The 27,726-nt window shown below is 38.3% G+C and overlaps 1 protein-coding gene across 1 annotated transcript in view; it reads right to left on the bottom strand.

Moving 5' to 3' along the window:
• Adarb2 (adenosine deaminase RNA specific B2 (inactive)) overlaps window positions 1–27,245 on the bottom strand; it is a 489,843-nt gene extending 462,598 nt beyond the window's left edge. Inside the window, exon 1 of the mRNA XM_046432149.2 lies at window positions 26,804–27,245. Coding sequence (XP_046288105.1) covers window positions 26,804–26,903 — 100 coding nt within the window. The 5' untranslated portion in view covers window positions 26,904–27,245. The remainder of the gene's footprint in view (window positions 1–26,803) is intronic.
• Window positions 27,246–27,726: the final 481 nt, after the last annotated feature.

The raw sequence follows: 27,726 nt of genomic DNA, 5'->3' as shown, positions 1-27,726 counted from the left end.
TCTACCTAGAGCCACTGCACATCGACCTGTCAGCTGTTGAGCCATGTCTGTGAAAACCAACACCTGCTGCTGGCTAATGGAGGGTGGGGTGGCAGTCTGGTATGGATAGATGTACAAAGGGGGTATGATGAGAGACAGAGGGAGAGCATGGAGCTAGGGGCTCTGGAGAGGATGTCAGTGGAGCATTTCAAACCTGGAGGAATGAGAGTAAAAGTTCTGGATGAACTTTTTCACCCTCTATCTTGATATGGTAGATTGCCTAAAGAAAGAGTCACCATTTCATATGTTTCTTACCCATGTGTTGAATAAGCTTTGTGCTAAAGTTGCCAAGTGGAGACCTATTTATGTTTCTATATAAACCTACTGTCCAGTGGTTTACTGATCAGTCTGGTAAGGTGATGACTTAAACTTTGTACAAATGGCTATAATGTATATAAGCAGAGCTAATTAACAACAAAAGTCTCACAAAATATTCCTTGCTAGATATCTATAGTCAAGAGAGATACTGTTTACTTTTGTAATATTGTAGCTACGTCTTTGTGTCATGTTGAGCCTGTCTTTATAAAAAAAAATAGAATGTTTTCTTGCTGAAGACTCTAATTTATTTGTAAATCTTATTTGGATTTGAATTCCAATAAGCAAATAGCAAGGTTTATTATCTGCTGGTGATGTAGGTATGAAAGTTTCTTTCCTTTCTTCTGTATCTTTTTCTTCTTGATATTCTGTTTAGTTTGAATGACTTAATCTAAGAGAAGCTAGATTATATTTCAATTAGAATAACGCTCAGCATAGGGAATGACTTGGATTTTCAGGGGAGGAACAATTCTGAAACTATCTTTGAACTCAGAAAGAAAGAGATAGAAATAGGGATTTCTAGTATGCTATGTACTCTTTGGATTTTCTGTCAAAATACACATGATTATACCCTGGCTCTTACAGGAAAGAACCTAGGTATGCGACCATGGCCCCCTCCTTCCCCTAACCTCAACCAGTGACCGCCTTGGAAGCTCAGCTGTGCTATTGAGACATTTTAGCATGAAATTTGTTTTTCCTCACTGAACTTTAAGCAGAATTTCAAGTGCCAAGTCTCTAAAGCCAAGTGGGGCTATTAAGAGATAATTACTAATTATGCTAATTTGAGAAGTTGCTGCTATTTTCTTCCCTGGTCATTTTACGTGCCGCTCTCCTGAGAGCACAGTCCCCGCACGGTGCTAATAACCTTCCCTCCCCTTGTTTGGTAGAGGACAGCCTGTCCTAAACCTCCACATCCCAAACCCAAGATGGTTTGCAGTTCACCAGAAAGAGGAGCAAGCACTGGAGATGGTTAAGGGGAACTGGTGTCCTCATCTAGTGATAAATTCCATTTATTATTTTTTCATATGCCAACCATAATTATTTTTTAAATATATTTATAAATACATAGTTATATGTTCCCTGTCACTCAGAAACTCTGAATCTTAATAACAAATACAGAGTTTCAAAATCCTCCATGTAAACTGGGGTGCTTGGATACATGCCATGGATCTTGTGCGTCTTTGATAATTATCACCCTTCCTCCTAAAAAGTTGCCATTTGAAAGAAATATCATGGATCATAAAAAGAGTTCTGAGTCTCCCTGGGTTTGGAGTTGATGACACAGGCCTTGCGTCTGCAATTAGGACACAAACATGAAAGAGGAAAAATGGGAGAAATGAGAATAAAATGGCAATTGGAAACCGTACCCCGTGTGTAAGGGAGGGAGGGAGGGGCGCCTTCCCCTCTCGCCTGGCCTCTTGCTGCCCTTATTCACGCCACCTGTGGGGGAGTGGAGGGACTTCACTTTTGACAGACATGAGTCAGAGGACCCAGTGGCCTGCCCTCAGGTGCCAGCTCTGAAGTCCTGTGGCTGCTCCCGCTTTCACACCTGTCCCTGCCTTTAGCTGTGTCTTTACTGGCCATAATGACTACATTGGGACTTCAGCCTCACTCTTTATATTATTTCTCCAGTTTTCAGACCAATGTGGAGAAGAGGAGGGGTTCTTTATGACCCAGGAACAAACACCCTTGAGGACTGCCCCAGAGGACTGCAAGGTCAAATAGGAGCAAACAGAGGATCTAATTTCTGGAACCCCATTCTTGTTCAGGTTAGCTTCTGTCCATGTTGGCACAGTCAGTGCTTTCCATCATGCAGGACATTTTAGCCATTGTTCTGAGGCTGGCCAGTTCAGTGTCCAGCAGGTCCCAAATAGGCTACCGTAGCTGGGGACAACTGAATCCAAACCCGGGTTTCTGGGCAGCACTGTCTGACAGCTGTGAGCTGGCTCTCAGTGGCCACTTCTTCCTGTTCATTTAGAGGGGGAGCTGGCTTACACTTGCAGCACAAAAAGCCAGAACTCAAAGTCTCCAATGGGTGCGGGGTCAGACTCAGCACCCAGGCTGGACCGGCCTCTGTATGCTGCTCAGGCAGTGGCAATGAGGCCCCAGTTCTGCAGGAAGCCCCCCAAGGGCACTGCCGTTCCTGGCCAGGGCCAGTATTGATCCTGGAATGTCATCATAGCGGAGGAGCACACCTTCAGTATTGAAACTTGGCACACATTTCTTTCCTTTTCTCCTTGAGGTAGATGAAGGAGACCTTACCAAAGTGCTTTTCTACACTTGATAAAGAAGAAAGAGTGACAACAATAAGAGATTTTGAGACATTTCAAGCTAATTTACCAGCTGATCTGAGACAAGTCACTTACTTTTTTAGTAACTCAGCTTTGTTTTGGATCTTCCAGTAAGCAAGAGCGATGAGCAATGCCAACACCCTTGAAACTGATGGCTTATTTATCTTTTTCAAGAAAATAAATGATAAAAAGTGTTTCTTTTCTGTCCATGTTATTGTATGCTTACATGTACAGCTTCTTTATTAGAAATAAGAAGAAAGGGGCTCTGACATTTCTAAGTTATTCCAGATTGTAGTAGAATTCTCCTAGCTACTTAGAATTAAATATAATACAGAACTGCTTTTGTGCCACCAAGGCATGCTGACGAGGAATTAAAACATAGATATGTTCTTGGGGGGCGGGGGTTAGCCATTTATCTTTAGACTGATGTTTGCTTTTGGTTCTCTGGGATTCTCAAACCACCCATAATTTTTGTTACTCAAAATAAACTCATTAAAAAATAAAGAAGTTTACAAATTATATATGATTAAGATACATTGGGAAGGTGTGCAGGTAATAATGTTATAAGCCAGGTCTAAAACAGATGTTATTATCCATGCCCCAAAGTGCTTCCTGGGCAAAAAACGACCACGACAATGCCTTACTTATGAGTGAATCTATGCTCATGTTCTGACACATCACAGGTGCTCGAAAATCACTTTATATAACCTGACCAAGCAGAAATGCAGTAGTTTCTTTTTTTTTCCTGGTAAAAATGACCAGTTTTGGAAAGAACTTACACAGCTCTCATGCAAGTACCCAGTGTATAGTCTGATGGACTCTGTTTTGTATAGAGTTAAGAAATACTGGTGGATTATAGGAGTAGCTCCCCCCCTCCTTTTTTTTTTTTTGCACACTTTTTTTTTTTTTTAAGAGAAAATAGGTGTGGGGAAAATGTACTGTGTCCCTCTCATAGGAAATACTGGAGGACCTTGTTGGATGCTTGGGTGCTATTCAAGGGCATCAGGAAGACCCCCTTTTCACCTACCTAGAAAACTACCCCAGTTACTAAAACCAAGGTTATTTTAGGTGCATCAGGCAAAAACTGTTTTCAAACCTACAGGAGGCTCCTTAGTCATGACACCGTGTGCACTTTCCTGTGTGACAGTCATCATTTCCAGTTGCCAACTAGTTGACATCAGATTGAACAGTGGCCAGTTAGAGGAAAAGTCCGGCTGTTAAAAGACATGGGAGGGTCAGGCTCTGGATTCAGACTGAAGATACTGGGTACTAAGGAGGCTGCCACACACACCTGGAGAGGTTGACAGGTGATACAGAGTGGGATGGAAGATGCAAAGTCATAGTCAGTTAATCATTTCAGAAAGGTTTATGTTAACTGGTGCAGACTTTCAAATGAAATATTCAGTGCCCCTGACCAGCCCCAATCGTCTTGTTGACAAAATTATCCTGGCTGCACAGAGAATTAAGAAAAGAAAATGAAGTCGGCCATGTTGCTCTTAAGATGTTACAATTTGGTTAGCAAGAAGCAGAGTTGACAGAGGAGAGAGGAAAGGAGCAGAATGCCTAGATGCGAAAACAGCATCATAGAGTGGGAGTTGCTGCACAGATGCAAACATTCACAGCAAGACTGTGTTGCAAGTTCGCCTCATATGGTTTCTAATGTGTTTTAAAAAGCATATATTAAGTTTAAAGTACTTTCTTATTTGCCTAAAATGGAAAGAGATAGTAGATAAATCTAAATACCTTGGGTGCAGAAACCAGTTAAACGAATAAACGGACCAGAATTCAGGCTACATGCATCAACTGAATTCTTCCTGCAGGAGAAGCTCCGTGCTCCAGAGCTCATGTGGAACATAGAGAGACCAGATTCATACTTTTTATCACTTTCTAGCTGATTACAGACACATTACATTTAGTTGCTCCTTTGGAGAAATAGTGCTAAATTGGAGGTCTCAGTATCTCAACAAACTATGAAGAAACACCAACAATGTGAGTTTGGAGCAGTGTCAAAGATTGGGTTGATTAGTAGTTTAATAAACATATTTTCCAGAGTCTTAGGGTTTCAAAGGCTTAGAATTATGGATTGGATCTTAAATGCCCACCAAAGACCCATATGCTAAATATTTGGTTTCCATCCTGAGTTGCTAATTGGGAGGCAATACACATTTTGGAGGTGGAACCTTAAGCAAGTTAGGTCATTTGGGGTGTGCCCTTGAAGGAGACCCCAGCTATTTCTCTCCACTTGCTTCCCATGAAGGTAAACGGTGTCCCTCAGTCATACACTCGTCACTGCCTTAATATACTGTGCTGCCACAGGCCCAAAGCAGCTGGGTCAAGTGAACATGGATTCAAACTTGTGAAACAGACCCAAAATAAACTTTTCATTCTCCTTTAAGTCCCTGGTATTTTGTCAGGGAAATGAAAACTGACTAACGTGACTCTTTTTTTTTTTTTTTTGGTGGTGTTGGGGATTGAACCCAGGGCCTTGTGCGTGAGAGGCAAGCACTGTACCAACTGAGCTAATCCCAGCCCCAGCTATTTGTTTTGAATAAGGAGACTCAACATATGATTTCAATGAAAAGATAATCCATCATCTAAAAATTTATTTTGTCGGAAATGGTGGATCAGTATGTGTCTAGAAAATTTAAGCAGTGGAAAGTTTTTCTTGAGCTAGAATGACATAAAAGATAGAAAATTGTTTAGGTAGTTTATAAAAACTTGGGTGTAGAATCTGAAGGCGCGGGAGGTTAGCATTCACACTGTTGTGCACCGGTGGAGGGGGAGAGGAGGGTTGCACAACTTAGACTGAGTTTACAAATGGCAGTGTAAAGCGCCTCAGCAAATTGAGATATGGTTGTCTCCATGTAGAACTGGCATAAGGAGCAGAAGATTTAGGCACAAATTTTAAAGGCTAAATGCTAATATTTATTTCATTTATTAAAAACCAAAGTTAAAAATGATGCACTTTATGAGCATTTCTAATTTGTGTGGTGCCTTTCATTCACTGGTCAGAGCTAGCATTTGGGCATGTATTTACACTACATACAGGTCCATTCAGTGCCTTTCAGAATCTTCATGTCCATCTAGAATGTAAACTTGGTACCCTCAAAATTCAGTCTTAACTGGTAAACTCTAGGTCTGGATCCTCAACTCCTTCTAACATTTGGTACTTAACTTGAATTATCTTTCATTCTTTTATATGCAGGCTCTGCTGTCATAGAAGATAGAAAGATTAACACCTGCCAGCGGCTTGACACATGGTGCCAGCCTGAACCATAGAGAGTGGCTCCACAGAGCTTGTGAGCTTCTTGAGTTACACAGGTGAACAATTCATAGCTACCTCTCCTTGGACAGCCCGGCCACTTGGAAACCAGCTACTTAAATACCAGATGCCTCATTGAAATATTTAAGTTCTTTTATAGTTGTTATGGTTTAAATGTGAGGTATCTCCCCAAAGCTCACATGTGAGACGATATGAGAGGGTTCAGAAGGGAAATGATTGAATTGTGAGAGCCTTAACCTAGTCAGGTAATTGAAGTCAGGTGGAGTGTGGCTGGAGGAGGTGGGGCATTGGGGGAGTGGCTTTGGGGTATATATTTGTATCAGGCAAATGGAGTCTCTCTCTCTCTCTCTCTCTCCCCTCCCTCTCTCCCTCCCTCCCCCCTCTCTCCCTCCTACCAGGAAGCCCAGCATTTTACATCATGTTCAGGTATAGTAGTCATGATACCTTGCAGAGTTTTCCATTCAATTTGGAACTATATTTTTATTTGTAAAACTTTATCCACACTTTTATGGCAATCACGTAAAATTCTTTTTCAAAGTAAGTTTGGCTTAAGAAAAAAATAAAATATGCATTTAGTATTCTTTTACTGTGTGAATAATAAATTTTTGATTGATGAACTTTCAAGGTCATTTCATATTAAATATGATTTTCTAAAAGTTGTGGATTAGAACTTATGTAAGTATCCAAATTAAAAAAATAATTGTCTCCTAAATGATGCAGTAAAATAACTAAACTGGTGGATGTTCTGGCCAGTGGCTCAAAATTCACTTCTCACCAATATTTCCTGTGTCATCTTTTGCTCTATTATCTATTATCCTGATAATAAAATAATATGGTACTTCTTATTTGTAAGAAGTTTGAACAGCCCATTAGTTTTAACTGAAGGAGCATATATGGCATGCACATAGAAGATTCCTTGAATGAAAGAAGGCTATTGCAGCTGAGAAAGTGAGAGGCTCTGGAATTTTCTAGAAAGTCCCAGAGCCAGGTGGCAAACACTACAATAGGCCAGTTCTCCATCAGTGCTGCTTTCCCCTCTTCCTCAGCTACTGGCCCCAAACTGTGGATGCCTTACTAGACAAAAATAAGGTTATTTATTTTTGTTATGCTTCACAAAAGCTTCACCCTTCATGATTCTGTGTGCCATTTCGTGTTCCATCAGGCACTCATGCACCACCGCCCCGGCTCCAGAAGCAAGCTGGCCAGCCACTTTGGCTTCCCCAGGTAGAAAGGTTATTTAGATTCTGAATAGCCAGAAAATAATAGTCTAATAAGCACTTGTCCAATATAGCTGGTGACAGTAATGAAGGTGTTAAAGGCTCTAAAAATATTATGGTTCTTAAGAAGAAAATAGACATTTCTGATAAATTGAAAATTGCAATGTCAATTACTTAGTAGCGAATTCCATTGTGAAGTGAACATTGTCGGTATTACTGATTAATTATGTGGGTATTTCCTAAATGCTATCCTATTAGATGCTGATGTTTAGTGTGCATACAATGTATATATCACAACCCCTCAATTGTTTATAGTTGAAATAACTTTAGAAAACATAGCTTATGTCTCTTCTTCAGAGATTTTCAAGATGCACTAGCTGTGTGAAGTCTTACAGCAAAGTAACCTGTTCAATATATATAAATCAAAATACCTCAAACTTTTTTTTTTTTTAAACAAATCCATCTTGCATAGAAGTCCATTTGGAATTTTTACTTTACCTGGTTCCATGGGAGAAATGGCATGCTATAAAAGTTTTGGCCAGATTCAAGATTCTGAAATTTCGGAGGATATATCTCTTATGAATATCAAGGAGGTACCATAGAGAATATCTCCAAGAACAAAATGTCTAGGAAATAACCCTAAAGTTCACACACACCTTGGATAATAATAAAATATACGTAAGCCTTAATTCACTGCACTATTGTGGATTAAAAGCACTCCTAAAATTCCCTGGAGAGTCCATTCTTTCAAATGTGTTCATTTTATCCTGATTATAACCTTTCCCTCTTCTTGCAAGAAAGAAAATGGGGCCTTCTACCTTTGTTTTATCAAGAAAAAATTTTCCTATCCTTCCACCTGGCTTTGGCCCTATGCTCTTTACATTTGTTTTGTTTTGGAAAATCTCTGTGCTCTTCCCATTTGCAGAAAAAGATTGGCCTACTTTTTGGAACAATTTTGGGGCAGAAACCACAGCGTCTTATCCCTGGGACTGACTGTTCTCCCAGGGCTTGTGAGATTGCCAAGGGAACTCAGCAGGCAGCAGGTCTGGTGATCTGAGCCATGGTCTCTGACAGTGGGGTCTGCAAGTCCTATCTCCCTCTGTGTTGTTTGTTTCTCCAGCAGTGGCCAGTGTGGCCCTTGGTTCCCTGGAAGCTCACTGCTCTCACCCCCCATAACACATCCTGCTTTATTTATTTCTTTATTTTCGGTACCAGGGATGAAATCCAGAGACACTTAACCACTGAGTGGTTAACAGAGACACACCCCCAGCCCTTATTTTATTTTGAGACAGGTTCTTGCTAAGTTATGTAGAGCCTCACTACCCTGCTGAGGCTGGCTTTGAACTTGCAATCCTCCTGCCTCAGCCTCCTAAGCTGCTGGGATTACAGGCATATGTCCCTGCACTCTGCTCACATCCTGTTTTGGAAATGACTCCAGACTCCCAGTAAGCATACAGAAAGAGGCTTGCCTGTTGATTTGGAGTGGTATGTGAAAACCTTTGAAATTTTTAAAATATAAAATTAAAATGATAGGAATTAATAAAAATTTAAGTGCCATGTTACGCTTTAATGGAAATTAGAAGAATTCAAATCAGGAGCATCTAATCCACAAATAGGAAAGTAAGGAGTAAGGAAAGAGGGAAAGAGGAAGGAAGGAAGGGAGGGAGGGAGGGAGGGAGGGAGGACAACAGCAACATTAAGAGAAACTTGATTCAGTAGAATTAATTGTACATAACTTTCCTAGCATTTGAATACACAAGCAGGGTAACTCTACATCATGTACAACTATAAGAGTGGGATCCTAAATGGAATAAGTTGTACTCTCTGTATGCATAATTTGCCAAAATACATTTTATGGTCATGTATAACTAAGAAAAACAAATACAAAAAACTTGACACAAGTAGTAAATTGATGCTCCATTATAGCAGACATTGTGAAAGTGCAAAATGGAATGCAAATAATTATAATTCGGGAGAAATTGCATCTGTCCCACTTTCTTGATTCTGGGGCTAAGCTTTCCTGAATACCACATTCCTGGTTTGTGACAGGGAAGGACCATCCAGAAACCCTTGTGGGAATCTCATGCATATAGTATGCCTGCGCTAATTCATCACAAGGTTGCTAATCCATCCTGGTATGTGCTGGTCATTGCAGCCACTGCCAACCTGAAACACCCAGGGAGGTCCACAGTTGAATCCCTTGGTCAGTTGTGGGCTGTTGCTGTGACTTAGCTGGGAGTCACACAAGGGGCATCACTGTGTGGAAGAATGGGACCTGGAGGGGCTGTTTGGAGGATCTGGCTCTGAGCATCCCTGAGTGGGGATGGGGGGCCAGGAGGTCTGGCACAGGTTGCTCCATCTAGTGGACCATGTGACACCTTGGTTACCCCTCAGTCACCAATGCATTCCAGGGCTCACACTCCTGGCATGGGTGGTCAGCTTTAGCCTTTTCACCTGGCATCCAAGTCCCAGGCTTTGAGACACGAGGTTGATGCCACGGGAAGGAGGTTTCTGTGTGTGTGGTTGAGATGATAAGCATTTCCCTCCCATCTCACTTGATTCCTAATAAAGAAAACATTGAAAATTTATTTTGACTGTAGTGCAGAGATTATCTTTCTTATCTTCACCATATTATGTACTGAAAAACTTAGTTTTTTGTTTTCCTCTTTTCCCAGGGGTCCTCCAGAACACCCCAGGGTGTCAGAGTCCAGTGTGCCCCCTGTCTTGTACTCCAAGCCTGTGAATGTCACAACTTTAAACCACTTTTTCTTTCATTTAGTTCAATATTTCAAATCTTTTAATTTTTGGAAAAAAATAACTTGTAATAAACATATAATAGCTGCAGATCAAGCTATTCCCCGCCCTTAGCTCCATAGCTTGGGAAGCATTTAACATTTTAGCCTTTTATTTATTTACTTACTTTTACATGTTAGCCTTTTGACAATTTCTAAATGAAAAATCTTGGTGGATCTTTGAGTATGTGATGCAATTATTAGTAATGGTTTGGTTAGTTATGGGATATATGACTGTATGATTTACTATCAAGCCAGGGTCCTTATGAGTGAATTGGCACAGTATTCCTAATAAATCATAGACTGCAGGTGTACACAGGGGTGACCTGAGCAATTCTGGACACGTGAAAACCCTGTTAAGAAACATTTAGTGAAGCTAGACAGTTCAACCAACCAAATTTTGGAATAGCAGCCAATGTATTATTGAAAAAAAAAAGAAGAGGAAATCATATAAAAATATATAATGAATTTATTAATAAATATATTATAAATATATATTATTTATAAATGAATTTATTAATTTATTTAAATTATTATTGTTCTTTTCTGAACTTGTGTGGCTGGTATATGGCAGCACTTGCTCAGTGGGATGCTTCTGTATGGACGGTTATGGGAGAGCTAAGGTGTCTGTGGTCTTTCCTGAAATCAATCTCCACTGAACATTATCTGTCTGACCTTCTCACTGTTTTGATAAAGATGATTCCAAAAATATAATACAAATGTGACATTTTATAAGGGAAAAATACAATTAACATAACTGAAAGCAAAACAAGTGCTTGTTTAAATGAAGGAAGAGATTAATTAACAAATGTAAATTTCAAGCCCAAGCCTTTTGCCTTTCGCAGCTTGAAGGGAATATCAGCAGAGAGGATGACCATGATGTCCGTATCGTAATTAACTCATTATCATTCGAATTGTGTAGTTGGAAAATAGCTTTAGAAACCATGCAGTGACCAAGAGAAGAAAATGATCCAAAACATGGCTAGAAGCTAAATTTTAATGTATGTTGTAAGATAAGAGCGAAGAAATGTTGGTGTTGATATAAAATCATTTCAAAGGGGCAAGTATCAAAAACAGACTTCAGAACAAACTGACAATCAACGTACTTTCTGTTTGCCCAGGCAGTTTTTATCTATTTATAATAAATAACCTGACTTTGGTGCCTACACTTGTCTTATGGTGTGAAAAGACACACAAAAACACACAGACACACACACATTCAATTTTAAGTAGAAAGCTTAGAGACAACTGTTACATGTAAAGTCATTGAGGCATTAAAAAGAAAGGAATATTACATACAGTAGGCCCTTCATATCAGAGGCTTTAGCATGCACCAAACAACAGTGGATCAAAAATGTTAAAAAACGAAATTGCATCTGTCCTGGACACATAGGGACTTTAAGCTTGTCATTATTCTTAAATAGTACCATACAATAACTATTTATGTAGCATTGGCTTGGCATTAGGTATTACTAATAATCTAGAGATGATTTCCAGGTATATTGGAGAGGATGTACATAGGTTTTATGCAAATAGTATAACATTTTTTAAAATAAGGAACTTGAGCATTCAGAGATTTTGGTATCCAAGGGGGTCCTATAAGGAATTATCTGTGGATACTGAGGGATGATTGCTTCCAGAATTTTATGCATTGCTATCACACCAAAAGAGAAGTTCACAGAAGCCCATTTAATCCAGATGTATAGATTGTCATGTGTCACCCTAGTCCAGTGCATAGTGTTGCCACATGATGCGTTCACATTTGTCGAAGCTGTTTCTCAGGTTCATGTAACTGGTTTCTATGTCTTCCCAGCATGCCTGTCTCTCTCAGTCCTATATCTGGACTGACCAGAGCATAGATCTAAGAAATATTGCTGCAATCTACTTCTCTGAGTTCATTGGCATGAGGAAGCCTCACATTTTCATTTTTGTTTGTCGGATCCCTGACCAAAATAAAAAAAAAATAGAATTTATAATTTAGAAATTCCTGATCTCTAATCCCAGTTCATTGAACTCCTTAATTGTACTACAATTAATAATTATTTTGAAATTCAATATACATATTCATGGACCATCATAAATAAAATGCCATCAAGAATTAATGATTTGTCTTTAAAAATTTTAAAACCTAGAAATTTTACCTTTAGGTGTTTACATAAAAAAATGACTGTATAAATAAGGTTTTGAACAAAGGAGAAGTCATTTTAGTCAATTTATGCATATTCTACTTAAAGATGAATATCATTTTGTTATTCTGGGGAGCATAGTGGGGACTTCTTAGGAGCTTCTCACTTACTTAATCATTTTTTTCTTTAAGTTAACACTTGAGAATCAATAACAATATGGGGAGTTCAAATGTCCCATTTGACTATTTTGCATCCAAATTTATTTCTTAATCTACTTTTCATTCATTTACTCACTAAATTTGAAACAGAACACATATGTTTACCTACATATGTTTACCGGGGATTTGAATTTGATTTTGACTTTGTATTGCCAGCATAGAATCTGGACAAGCTTAATCTAGGAAATTGGAACATTAAGCTCATTGTTTATGCATGAAAGTAGATGAAAAACATCTTGTACAAAAGACCCAGACATACACACAAGGTAATGCAGAGTGTTCTTTGTAAACCTAGATGCACAATAACCAAAAAAACACATTTAAATCTGATTGGTACACTTCACAATATTTAAACTAAGTTACAGGGTTTTGCTTTGTGAACACCATGCTTTATTTAATTACAAACTATTAACTGACTTGAATATTACGACAGTGTATTCATCTAGTCTTATCTTGTGATGCACAATGTTGCATATGTGTATTGTGGGCCTCTTTATGGCATGTTGGCTTCCTTTTATTTTATTTGTTTTTGGAGAAGTAGAATTTGGAAATTTCTGATCTCTAATCTCAGTACATTGAATTCCTTAAGTGTACAGTAATTAATAATTATTTTGAAATTCAATGTGCATTTTATAGAGACATCTGGAAAAGGAAGATGTTTGCAAATGTGAGGTTAGTTCAACAGTCTCTAAGGTTTCCTTTTATTTGCACAACAGAAAATTGCACAAGCCAAAGCAGAGTGGAAAATGTATGTAAATATGTGCACATTTACCTGTTTGCATAATTACACACACAAACAATGGGCACACACATGCATCCACCTGCATGTTCATGGAGCCATCATGAGCTTGGCTGCATGCTACTCTGGAAACCAAAGTACAGAAGTTCCCTTCTAAGCCCTTTGTAATATAGCTTCATATCAGGGCTTTTGTAACATTGATTCTGAGATGCTGGTTTAAAAATCAACGTGGAAATGCATCTATGGGCATCTCCTACATGCAAATTAACTCCATGTTTCTCAGAGGACAGCTGCTCCAGCATTTTGTGCATCCTCACAATGAAAGCCCCATCCTTCCAGGGGCCTGGGCTCCCCTAGGGACCTTTCAGTACCTGTGTGTTTCATCCCACACCAGGGCCATGGTCCCTTCTCAAGTCAAGAACATCTGATTGAAGCTCAAATGATCTGAATCTAATCCAGCTTGTTCACTCCCTAGCTTTCTGAAGTAGCCACATATGTTAATTAGGTCTCACTTTCCTATCCTTAAGGCAAGGTGTTTAGTTAATCATATCTTAGATTCCTTTTTACCTCCCCATACAAAGATGCAAGACTGATTCTACTCAAGTTGTAAAAAGAGCCATCAGTGGGAGGTGAAAAAAGAAAACCTTCCTGTCATTTACATTGTAACTCTTAGAAGCCCCACAACTCCCACTTCTTTAAGCCAGAAGCATGCATCATTATCCAGGCCAGGAGAAAAGGAAGAGACAGGACAGAAACCTCCGCACAGGTCTACTTCATTCTGCTGGATGGCAACACTTAGCACCAAATAATCAAGGACGATTTTCTGGACATTATTTCATCAAATCTGATGTTAGTTCATTTCTATAAGTATTTCCTAACTCCTGGATATATTATGGTTTATCTATGAGAAATTTTACAGCGATACAGTGAAATTCATGAAGTTTTTGGCACTTACTGAGGTAAAAATAACATTTCTGGAAAAGAGTGCTGATAGCCTGACTGTACACTTTGGAGTTTAGAAAATGTCTCCAAAGGTGAATAGAACTGTGGCTTTCTGTCTGCTGTGGGCTGAATAGTGTCTCCCCCAAGCACAGGTAAGCACAGGACCTCAGAATGAAACCATATTTGGAGACAGCATGTTTAAGGGGGTGATCCAGTTAAAATAAAGTCTCACTCACACACAGGCACATATCACAATCTTATAATTCAAAACTTGTCATATTTTATAGATAAGGAAGTGGTTCAGCAAAGAGACATCTCTGGAACTTAGAGACGACAAACATGTGGCCATATATATAATGCTCACGCATACACATGATGCTTTTTTGCTACTATCCCTGTGGTTACACCCATCTCTATGCATAGCCCATGGAGATTCACAAGGCAAATGATCCTTGACTAGTAAACTCTTCTAATTATAAAAAGAAGCCCATCATGCTATTGGGTGAAAGCATCTTTAGATTAGAGTACATCTTCCACCAAAACTATCTTTATTCCTAAGAACCAAGTACCTCAGGGCTCCACAAGCATCTCTGTAGGGGATGGTACCCCCAAGAATGACTGAGCGGCCGGCACCCACCAAGCTTCCTCCAGGTGCCGTGCCAGAGTCCTGGGGTCACTGGCTGTGAGTCAGGTGGGGGTCTTCCTTATCCTAAGCATCTTGGTTCTATTTCATTCTGGGCTAAAGTCATCCAGTCTGTTGGGGTCTTGGCACAGCTTGGGGTCCCATAGAGTAATAAGAGAAAAATAAGATGAAAGAATATATTTTCCCAAGGGTTCCATATTAAAATTAGGGAAATCTAACCCCCTCAACCCTTTGTGGAATATCAGCACTTAACCCAAAGGTGGCAGCAGAATTTTCTATAAACCAGGGTATCATTGCTGAGACCATGGACACCCATGATGCCTGATGTGGCCACTTCCTGAATGTGTGGCCTCAGGTGCATATCCTAAACTGTTTTCCGGCATCTTCTCTGCAACATGAAGACCATATGTTTCACTGTGTTATATAATATTGTTGGAGAATTAAGTGAGATAATGTGCCCTAAGCTCTTAGGATAGTCCAACTACTCTATAAATATTAGTTAGAATTTTTAATCATGTTGCCCAGGGGCCAAACAGACAGCTGGTTAAACAATTCTGATGTGGGTTGTTGACTTACCCTTGGATTCTCAAGTGAACTTTGTTGAAAACACTAAAGAAGAGTCTCAACTCAATGGGTCTTTCAGGATGCTGCCTTGCTTGTGTTGTGCTGACCTCTGGGGCTAACACTTTGTAAACTATACAAATATGATTGCATACATTTTTAGTTAATGTACTTTTTGTCTGTAACAGGAGAAAACTGAAAATTTAGTAGTAATCAATGTGACGACAGAGTCATTTCTACTTATTTTTTATTTCTCTTCTATTTATCCATTTTTATTTTTTCAGTGTTTTTATGAAGTGTAGTGACAGGGAACGCCCTTTAAATATGGAAGATAATGTCATTGCATTTGTGTCTGAAATTAGAATATTCTCAGTCACAGACAAAATGCAGAGTATGGGTGCTCAGGCCAGAATTTCACTGTGGGAAGTTTATAATTTATTATGCATCAATATGTGCAAATAGCATGTAGCATCCAATCCATTGTATGATTTAAATTGTCAGTTTTGAATTTTTAGTTTCCCTGATGGTCAAATTTTCAAACATTCCCAAACATGATCATAGAGAAATATCTACATCTAACTACTGCAGCTAATATTTCTCAGGCTGAAAATGAGCAGGTCAACAGTAATTGACAAACAATTTTGTCTTGTCATGCTGCATTTTGGATATGTATTCTATATATGTCCCTTTCTTAGTATGAAAAGTATAGAGATGATAGATAGATGATAAATATGATTCTGAAGTTATCTAATAAGCAAAATAAAAGAGACCAAGAAACACATTGTCTACACAGAAGCAAGGAACAAGTTCAGTGACAACCATTTTTTCCACCATCCATCCTGCATCACAGTACTGAGAAGATATGGGCATACCAGCTCCGTTTATAATTATATAGATGAGCTCTACTTAAACTGAATCAGACAGGTGAGTGTCCATCCTACTTTATCTGACTTCCATGCAAAGACCATCCTTGGTCAAAAAAAAAAAAAATCCAGGTTATATTACAAGTAAGAGCCTGTAATTTAAGTTGCTTTCTTGGGCTGGACGCCAGATCTTGGCATTACAGAGGGTAGCACGATGCTTGCCTCCAGCAACTGTGGTAGCTGAGCCTTTGGCAGTGCCTGGACTGCCTAGAGGAGGAAGTCAGAGAGCCAGATACTGATGTGAGAGATTGACAGGTGGTTGCATCCATAAAGGAAGCATGTGCTTCCTACAGAGATGGCAGGTGACCATGTGGAAAGTACAGGAGAAAAAGAAGGAGGCTGAGAAGAGGTCCTCAGGGATGACTACAAAAGCTTGTTCCCTCAGAGAGATGTGAGGCTGTTTTGAATATGTTTGGTCCTGAGGATTTCTTTTTGTTTCTTGCATGTAAAATACTGATGAGAGACCAGGGTGCCAACCATCAGGGGCCTGGTTTAGCAAACAAGAGATGAGTGCCTTCCATGCTTTCTGAAAGGGAAGTTTTGCAAAATATTTCTTCAACATAGACTATAGAGAAGACAGAAACATACTGAGATTTGCTTTCTGGCTATTTTACACCATTTTTCAGAGCTTCCAATACTGCCTACTCCTTACCATTCAGCATGGTGGCTGACAAATCAAGGTATTCAATAAGTGCTTGTTGAATGGATAAACTTCAATTTGTGTAACTATGATTTAAAAATAAGTCAATGTGCTTTACAAATTTACAACCTCAATCTGATAACTCTACAGCAGACATTTATTGTTGATGTACCATAAGATGGTCACCATGCTAAATTTGGGAATGCAAAGATGCATAATAGGAAAACACCAGCTTTGGGAAATGACAGGAAGACCACAGCACCTGATGTGCAAACTTGCATGTAGTTTTACAAAGAAAGACCTGAAGAGACTATTCCTTCCTAGACATTGTTATCCCAAAGATGGTTTGTGGCTGTCACCTCACACATGAACTCTACATTAACTGCTCCTTGTCTAAGCTGTTAGAACTCACATCACCTATACACAATCACTGCATAAATTGTTCCTTTCTCCTATAGTATTCTATTTTTTTAAACAAATTCTTCTTTCAAAAACTAAATCAATTTTCTTAGTGTGTTTTAATTCAGTAGCTATGATGTTTTGACACGGTAAAAGGAATAAAAATGTTCAAACCTAGAGGAACTTATATTTTAATGGCTTAATTTTATTTGGGAGTTTCACTTGAAATAATAAAGGAAATGCAATGTATTCCAAATTTTGCAAAAACAACTGGAACTATTTCGTATTTTTAAAAATTTACCATGACACCTAATACTATGTCAGGGTGATGGTACTTCATTTTCGTTACATTTTGACTTCATATATATGTGCTTGATCCTGATAACACAATATGAGCTCAGAGAGAAGGGCCATGTCCACTTATTTTTCTTGTGTCTTTGTGCTGTCTAACTCTTTGCGTAACCCATAGTAGGCACTGGATACCTACTGAAACTTGAAAAATTAATTTAAAAAAACTCACTAAATACAGATCTTGTCTGAACACACACACTAGTGTAAGGAACATCATAAACAGAGTAGTGTTGGATAGTATGCACCATGGTTTTTAAATCAAGTATCCTTTTGATATCAAAAGCTATGTAAAATAAAATTCAGGAGCCATGAACTCTAATCAAGCATGAGAAAAAGGCATCTTCTGAGTTCTTCTGACTCTTCCTCTTCCTCTTTAAACTCCTCTGTGCTACCATGGTTGTTTCTCTCTTGTGTGATGGTGTAAGAAGATATTTGTGATAAAGACAAAATGATTTATCTTGCTTCATGTAAAATATGCACAAAGGGAAAACTCAATTGATATTATTTTGGAAGTTTTCTAATTAAGCGATTAGTGTTCTATGTTAAAAACCATAGTCATAAACAAACATCATTTCCCACTTTCTCTCTTAAAGAGTTGTTCTCTCAGAAGTTGAGGCAAGACTTTTTTTTCTCTATGTTATTTTTTTAAAGTTCATATTAGAGTGCTGCTGTTCCAGAGTTAGAGAATCTTTTAACATTTCAATATTCAATATTTCAATAAATGCTCATGCATTTTAAACCTTGAGTCTGCCTTCCCTATTTATTATGTGCATATATTGGGAGTCTACCAAAAAACACAAGTGCACATTTTAATGACTTAAATTTTACTCATTAGCTACAAATAAAAGTCATGTCATGACTTAACTTTCTTGAAAAAGGAAAATTGAATTAAAAATTCAGGTGATTACATGAAATCATAGAAACTCTCAATTTTGTTAGACTTAAAAAATAAATAACTTTAACTAAATGCTTAGTAAATAAATAAGCCTTCAATTTCAACAAATAGTGAATTTATACCCATCTGCAGGTCCCAACAGGCGGTGGGGTATGGGTATTGGAGTAAAATGTTACCAGACACACATCAAAGATTCCTTGAAAGGTGGCTGCCCTTAGTTCAGTATTTTTCAAGGACTATCAAAGTTAGTTGATCCCCCATACACTGTTTCAGAGTTTTTCCAAATATTACTCTTTTTCTAGCCTTTTCCCTAGATATCTAACAAATGGTTTTTATTTAAATATTATTTCTTCTTTAGAGAGAAAATTGGAAGTATGGAATTATTTGAATTTTTAAAATTTCTCTTTGAACCCTCTGCTTTGGATTAACAAGTTGCTTTCTGTTAGAACTCTGTTAGAATCTGTAGAGTGTTTTTATAAGTTTTAACTACAGAAATAATATTTAGAGTTGAAGCATGAACAAAATATCCTCATGCCTGCGGATAAATCACATCATTTTTTTTTTTTACCTAAAAATTAGTAAGACACGCTATTTTTCAATAATCTGTTTCTCATTCCCTAAAATTTACATCTTTTCAGATAGTGTCTGAGCCTGTGAACATTTGTATGCATTTTCTGTTTCAGTACTTAGGCTTGAACACAGTCTAATATAGAGAGGGTGGGCATTTCCTTTAAGGACACGGCTATTTTCACAGCCAGGAGCCCGATGTGAGCGCAGCATCTGTTGTAGACAGGGATGAGTGAACTCAGCCAGACTTGGGGTTTCGAGGAGGTCAAAATCTATTTTGCTGACGTTTCTGTCATGCTTATTAAATTGCATTTCTCCAAATGCAATTAAACTTTTAGGAAATATTGCATTGATTTTAAAGCAAGGAAAGCTGTGGACTTCCGATGGATTTTGGCTAGCACAATCTGCTTTTGTAATCAGTTATTGGCGTCCTAGGTATATGCTTTGCCCAAGCTTATTATGAGCCCCCAGTCCTGCTTCTTAGAAACAGCAGCCTGCTCACTTGTGTTTCTTTTTAATCATCTGAAGGGATTCGACTCATATTAGCGTTTTCTACTAGAGATAGGTGCGGCGTGAGCAAACTGAGTCCCCCACCCCTGTCTATTTTAATATCACATTTGATAAGACATATTTGAGAAATCATGTAAGACATTACAAAATGATGAGGCGGTAGGAGACAGGAATCAGGGATTTCATCTCAAATAAATGGAGCAGCAAAAGTTAATTAAATCTATAAAATTCTCCAAAGCACGTCCTGGTGAAGGTATTTAAAAGAATACTTTCCACTATGCTCACAACATGTGAAAGTGTCGGGCTGAGATTTAGGCCTAAGATTCACTCATTCTATTAGAGACCCCAGGAAAGAGGTTTACAGACATTCTGAGCAGTATCGGTTTTATTTATTATCCAAATGGCAAAACAACAGCCAGGGAAAGAAACCTTTGTCTATGTTGTAAATGAGTTATCTGTTGACACTGTTATAAAAATGCTCAATGGAATGAATGTAACCAGATTTGAGTTATAGCGTTAAGAAAATTGAGCAGGTACTTACACTAAAAATAACACCTGCCCTATTGAATATTTGAATTTATATTGCTTCTGGATTTTTCTTTCTACTCTGTAGGAGATCTGGATCTCACAAGGTGTGAGGAGGCTTCTGTTAGGGTGAATGTTCATGGTCCCGAATTAGGAGTTACACAAACGTGCTGGTTCTAATGCTCTCCTGCGTTGGAAGCAGCTTAGCAAAGCCCACCTTGATCTCATAATTGTAAGTGTACACAATTCAAAAGAGCTTTTGACTTTCATCTCTTAGGAATCAAAAGAAATTACCTTAAAATCTAAAAGTCACCGGAGCATTTGTATTGTATTTCTCTTTAATCTTAAATGTAAATTCTACTTTTCTTTGTTTATATGAATGCTTTATTTATCATACATATTTCTTAATCAAGTACAAAATCCCCTTCTTCACATAAACATTAAATGTGTATATGGCTTGTTTCTATTTTTTGAGATTAAAAAGCTAACATTCAGTATTGGCAATTTTTGCGATTTAAAATGAATGATAGTGAATTTCAATACATTTGTATATTTTAACACAATGAGGACATTTATTAGCTATTTTCTTACTAGAAACAAGCTACTAATTGTATTCATTCCCCATTAATAACATAATAAAATGTAATTATTTTCCTGCCCTTCATACTCAATACCTATAACTAGAATAAAAGATGATTAAATATCCACAGTGTATTTAGAAAACCCCGGAGACGCAGATGATTAACTCTTCATTTTCAAATACATATTGTTGTTCAGAAAAAGTCTGTTATCTCTACAAGGGCCACATTTATTTTTTGCAAAAATTACAGATCTCTTAAACAGCAAACAAATTAATTTCCAAGTTATAAATTTTTGGTTGTGATTCTTGGGCTACTGTATTCACTCATAAATTTGCAACTGGACATTTGGAGCCTAAGAGCCCGGTTTGCTATGACATTGCAAACACTAACTCAGCCAAGAAATCAGATGCAGTAGCCCTGACCTTCTTTCCTCCCAAACAAAATAAATAAGTAAGTAAAAGTTCAACTTGGGTCATCATACAGGGATGTCCTTGGGTCAAGGCAGTATTGTATGCAAGGAGAAGAGTAGTTCTTGCTCTAAGTTTGTCAGTTTGTAAATGTAGCTCTTTATTTCTGCTTCCTAAAGTCTCACAAGAATTTTTCAGATTTACATGTGGGTGGAAAATTTAAAAAGAACTTTTTCTTCTCTTTTTGAAAGCAATTCCTCTTTATTTGATATTAGTACCTTTTTATGTGAGTCTTAATGTAATAACAGCTAGGAATAAATGGTTGTCTTTGTATAACCAAATATTTACAGCATATATTTCTCTGAGTGAAGGGAAACAATTTAATTGTGAAGATGGGGTTGATTTAGGTTCATCTTATTTAAAAACACTTAGCAACATGAATTGGGGCTGTTGGTAATACATGAACCAGTGTACATTGCTATGTTGAGTTTTGTTTTTCTTTTGTGTTATTGTACCAGTTTCTAAAAATGGGTAAATGCTTTGAAAATCTTGATTATGATGTGGAAATTTATCCCTTTAAAATTTTTATTTGCAAGTGTTTAGGAGTCAAATTTTTCACAGCAACATCTATTTAGATATAATATTTTTAAATGATGAAGAGCAATATAATTATTTTTGATTTTAGGAGTTGTCCAAAATTGGTTGTACTACAAAGATACTGACATAACTTTCTAGCATTTTAGAAAAAGAAGCAGGTAGGTATAAAAATTACACAAGTGTGTCAGTTGTCTTTTCTGTGTATGTTCCTGTGCACATACACACAGAGAGCAAAATAATGTACACATGCACAACACATATGTGTACAGAAAGCATCTAAATATATTTTTTAAATTGAAAACTAAATAATTACACAGTATAAATCACCTTTCTATGCCTCCAAAACGAAAATTACAGTTTCCTTCTCTATGTTTCCTTATATAACACTCATCTAGCTTGGCTTCTCTGCCATACCCCAATCACCACTATTTAGCTATGAATGCATGAATCTCACATTTTTATTCTAAATTCGAGTTCACTCATCATATCTAATGCCCTCGAAGCAATCTCAAATTACTGTTATTACACGGGTCACTAGAAACCAGAGGCACCCATATAAATTTTAAAAGAAAGAGGAAAAAAAATCCCACACAATTAGATGCTGGCTAACAGTTTAATCAATTTGATTTTATCACTAAATCCAGTTCTTCCTCTTGAGCTGTCAGCGCACAAGATAAGCAGAGTGTGTCAGGGCTTGAGCCAGCGGTGTAGAAGGAATGTGTCCTTCGCCAGCCGGGTGACAGCGGCGGCGTGGGTGATGCTGGCACTGCAGGGGACAGAGAGTCGTTCAGCCACTCCACCCTCATCCAGGGCACAATCTTTCTATTTCATTAATTTTTCATGGAATTTCATTTCACAACAAGCAGGCGTCTGCCATCCATCTGCTCTACTTATTCTGTCTCTTTTGCCAACTTTTATTTGCATTTCACAATGTTCAGCAACCTGCTCCTTTCCCACTACCTTCCCGTGATTCATCACTTCCCGTTTAGAGAGCTACCTTGTGTGGGTGCTCTCAACATTTATTTTCAATTTTCTAAAACTCTGTAACCAGTCCCCCTGGAATACTATCTAAATGTGAAGAGTTAACGTGTTTTACTGTCAAATGCCTGAAAAAAGGGCATATTCCATTGCCAATGCTCAAATTCAACTGAACTGACTTACCCAGTGATGCTTTATAAGCATTGCAAAGAGTTCCCCCCAAGTTCCTTTCTGTTTCTGGTTTATGAATGATTGATACACCTCACTTAAACTCCATCCTTCAATTTATCTTATGGAAATGGCTGAATTTGTATATGTTCTCAATCTGTTTCCAAATAGGTTTGTCTTGAAAGAGACTTTAAGAAAAAATTCCAAAAAACCTCAGTCATTTTACATATTATATGCAGTAATAAGTAGGATAATAGAAATATGTTATTTACAAAATGCTTCATGCCAGTGAATAACTTTGGGGGGGGGATACACTTATAAAAGGTAGAAAACCCCAGCTGTGACAAACAGAATATGTGCACTAGTTTGAGTAAAGTAGTAAATGAAAAGATATTTATGAGATTCCTCAAACATATTATCCTGACATTATCCCATGGCTCAGAGATTGATCAATTTTTAAGCTATTTGTTTTAATGTACTACATTGTTTTTGATGTGTTTTGTTAAACTACCTGATTGAGCTGATACTACTAATAAGGAAAAAAAAACCTTCAGCCTTTGCATTTATTATTTGATTTAAAATGTTTACTTTTATAATAACCGTACTTAGTTGTTTTCTAATACAAATAGATATTTTCTTATATAACCACATAACAGATTTGGTTGGGCAAAATCACCTTGCAAAATTCTACTAAGAATTACAAAAAATAAAAATAAAAAGCATTCTCCCATATTCTCCGTGAGCAGTGAAGTCTATTGGCATTTAGAGATGGCAGGTAATAGTCCCTACAAATTGCACGTGCTACTATTATTTTCTAAAAGCCTCCAAATGAAATAGAAGCAAGATAAATTGATGTCTTTCATATGTTATGTAGGATGTGTACATTGCTTTGCCATGAATGTAAACATAAGATATTCCCAGTCTTTCTTATACTTTTTTTTTAAATTTTTTATTGTTGGTTGTTCAAAACATTACATAGTTTTATACTTTTTTTTTGATTGCTTGACTTTGTTCCAAATTTTTTTAAAAATGGCATTTCTCATTTCTATAGAAAATTAAAAATACAAATCTTTTGCAAATAATTTCTAAGAAAAAATTCCAACTAAAAAATGTCACAAGGAGAAAATGCAAAAGTGCACAGCTCTATGTCCGATAAAACAACAAAGTGGGACTGGCAGGTGGGGAGATTTATTCTGAGAATTTTCTTCAAAGTTTATCTGAGAAAGAAATGCAGGTTTCTGCCAATGAATCCCCAAAAGTGACATTCTGCGATGAAGTTCTTCCCCTTACTACCTTTTTTTCCTTTCCTATTTTTTTTTTTAACTTTTGAAGATACATACTAGTTCCTGTGTAGTGCAGTGACTAAAAACTACCTTGTACGGGGAAATGCTTCATTTCCAGAATGATGAGGGATTATAATTAACAATAATGAAGGTGTGGTTTCATTCCCACACTTCAGCTGTGGCTAGAGTGTTTCGTTCAGAGTCTGCAAATAGATCTGACAATAGAAGGCATCTCATATCAAAGCCACTCAGAGTAGAGGTAGAGAAAATAAAGAGCATCTCATGACACCGGGAAACTAAATGCTAGGATGCATCTTAAAAAATGACTCTTGTCCATTAGAATAGGTGAAAATATACATTTCATAGGCCAAAGGTCAACATTTATCTAACTGTATTATTCACTTATGAAAAGCATACTTTGTACTTACAGTCAGCATCTTCAGTTAGTACAACCTTACTAGAATTTTTTAACAGTCATCCATGAACTTGGGGAATTTAAATTGTAACCAATACAGAGTTTAATTATTAGATAAGCTTAAAAAAAGAGGCTATTTGGTTCAGGGACAGTGAAGACGCATGACTATTAAGACAAGTTTAAGCTCACCATTGTTCCTCGTAGAACAGAAAAACAGGCATCTGTAATAACTAGGAACCGCATATAAATTTGTGGTATGTTCTCAGAAAGATGTAAATACTTATTTAATGTGTCCCATAGTTTGTTATGCTATTTTTTTTTATTTGATCGTTGTACATTTGCAATTGTTAACTTTTAGCAATCTGACTTTCCAGCCATGATAGCTGTCAGTAGGTACCAGAGGAAAGGCAGCCCCATACACGTCTCCCCATAACATGAATTGGTATACTAAGCCTGATGACCCTTCCCCCTTCAACATTTGGCTGTAAAAAGTAAGAGACTTGGTCTTGTCAAAATTACTAAGGCAAAGAGCTTTTTTGCTGTAAAAATTCTATTTTGAATTGTTGCAGTTAGGTTTATAGCAAATGAAGTCTTCCCTCAGGTTTCTTCTCTTTTTTTCCCCCCACGATGAATATGAATGCTTTCTAAGTTAGTATGTCTGACATTTAATGGTAAGGCAAATAAATTTGAAGAAAGGTAACAATTTCCATTCAGCTTACATTTTTATAGGTTGCATTACTGGGAAATATTACTCTAAATTCTTGAATATTAAATATCTAAATGGACTAAATAAAAAATACTGGGAAGCATGAACAAGTGTAAAGATTATGTTTCTTTTTATCTGTGTTCAAAGTTATATTCATTATGCAATCCTGTCACGTTCTAAATATCACTCTTTGTTAGCATTATCTTTAAAAGACCTTAACAAGTCAGTTTCAAAATATTTTCAAATAACAATATGAATAGCAAGCATACATTTTAGTAACTTAAGAGTTAAACTTATAATTACAAAATAACCCCTAAAACTGCAGCCTCTGAAGCATTTTAAGGAACTCATCAGGCTGTATTTACTCCCAGTTGCCCTGATGTGTGATCATAATTAATGACTGTTTTCTATTGACATTTATGTCTTCAAACTGACTGGCTAATTTCTACAATTGGAAGAAGTAATCAAGAACTTAGGGACTGTTGGAGATCAGTTAGGAAACAATCTGACAGAAACTTATCTTAAGCCATTACAAAGATGAAAATTCTCCAGGGAGGATGTAGGATCACAACTAGGTTTAACAATGTGTTCTGCCATAGAAAACTGGAAAATCTGATACATTTGAGTTGTATCTTTCCAGCTGTTCATTATAGCTTTATATTCACTATTGTAAAAAAAAAAAAATCAACACATTTTAAATAATAAGACCTGAACTTTCTCCTACAATTGCAAACTCATAATAAGAAACTAACAATAATACAAGTTCCTTCCTGAGAAACAAGGGGCAACGTTAGAATGCTCTTTGAATCCTTCTGTGGAATGGACTCAGTCTAAGACGGCATTTTAGGACATTGCCTCTAATATTGGAGCAATTGCTAATTTTATACAAAATTAGCCTTTGCATGAAAGCCCTCGGCTTCTGATGACACTGACTAACTTCAGTACAACCGATCTCCAAGAATATCAGTAACAAGGCACAGCATGACAGATTGTCAGCAGCAACCTGTCACCCAGTTGCCTTTTCTAATTTTTTTTTTCTTTTTCTGGTGTTTGCAGGCTGTTTCTGCTGCTAACAAGATCTAATGCTTATTTCTTTGCATGTTTTAATTTCCGCATATTTCTCCAAGAAGGGGAGCCCTGTGCTTTTTGTACATCCCAGTGTTTACAAGATGACGGGACACCACACTAAGTAGAAACTAGCCGGCCAATTTGGGGGAGGCGATCGTCAGGGGCTGCCCATTCCTTTCTCTGAGACAATTTGGATGGGAAGAGCTGGCGAGAAGGTTCATTCCCTCGGTTTTATGTATGTTGGCTTAAGTGAGTGTTTCCTTTGGCACCGTTAGATAATGTGGCCTCCAAGAGGGTCTAAAGCGGTGCCAGCCTCGGGTACGGAGAGGGCATAGTGGTACCTAGAAGAGGGGAACATCCTCCTGTCCAAGGATGGTTGCCTCTGGACCACAGCCCTCTTGTCAAAAATCTTTGGCTGAGCGGCTGCTGGCTCCCTGTCCCCTCTGAGCTTGAAGAAGCCCCCAGTCATTTACAAAGGGATCTGAACTCCCTGCACCCTGATATGCGCGGGCATCCCACCAGCATCCTAAAGTGAAGCTGCTCAAAATAGACAAACCCCAGAGATAGCGGGAAGGACGAAGGGAGCCGGGAGAGTTGCGGCGAGCGCAGAGCGAGCCTCCTTACCTTTCCTCTTGGACCTCCTCCGCCGCCGCCTCTTGGACTTGCATTTGAGTTGATTACTTAGCCCTCCAGACCCTCTGCCGCTCCCCAGGACGGATGCCATGGCTGAGACCCAGTCGGGAGAACGGGAGAGGAGCTCCTCCTTAAGCAATTTCACCTTTCTCTCTCTGGCTGTCGCCGCCGAGGCGCTTCTGCCTCTGCAAATCGGAGCAGCAGGCTCACTTTTTAGGACCCAGAACTGAGCGCTCTCGCTACTTGTTCTCTGTCACTTGGTTCCAGCTGGGTGAGAGCTTCCGATGGGAGTCGGAGCGAGGAACCTCTCCTTGGGCAGGAAGCGCTGGGAAAGGTGCGCCCGCAGGTCCTGAGCGCCCCGGAGCTATCCTCGGGCTGCCTCTTCATCTGGGCTCCCAACGCAGGGCTGCTACTTTTGCACCTCTGCTAGTTGTTTGGCACCAGCCACTTTGAAGCCAATCACGCAGGGAGCTTGTCTATTTGCTGCTGCAAAGTCTAATTAGATCCAATCACAACTGTCTCCTCGCTCTGACATCAGCAGCACCAGCCCCTCCGCCCCTGGCAGCTTGCAAACTCAGCTCCCATTTGGACGGATGGAGCTGCCCAGGACCTGGTAGAAGGAAAGAGGCTGCTCAGAGGGACCCACAACACAGGGCTGGTTTATCTGGGAGAAGCCTAAGGGGCGGTTTACAGGAGGGACCCTATCCTGGGATGACCAGGCTTCTTACTGCAGTCACTTGGAAGGCTCCCTGTGCTCAGAAAGAGGCAGAGACGTTTCTCTGACCTAACAGTTTCTAACTAGTTAATTCATTATAATGCTTGTTGTGTCGAGGGGGAAATAACTCTCAGAAATACGGAGACCTCACTTCCTCTGAAAGGGATTGAGATTTGCAATTCCCTGGGAGACAACCTCT

This window comes from Marmota monax, unplaced genomic scaffold, assembly GCF_021218885.2.
Source record: "Marmota monax isolate L192 unplaced genomic scaffold, Marmota_monax_Labrador192_F-V1.1 WCK01_AAM20220418_F8-fsc00071, whole genome shotgun sequence".
NCBI lineage: Eukaryota > Metazoa > Chordata > Mammalia > Rodentia > Sciuridae > Marmota > Marmota monax.
Note: the sequence above shows the minus strand (reverse complement) of the source record. Positions and strands in the feature narration are given on the sequence as shown.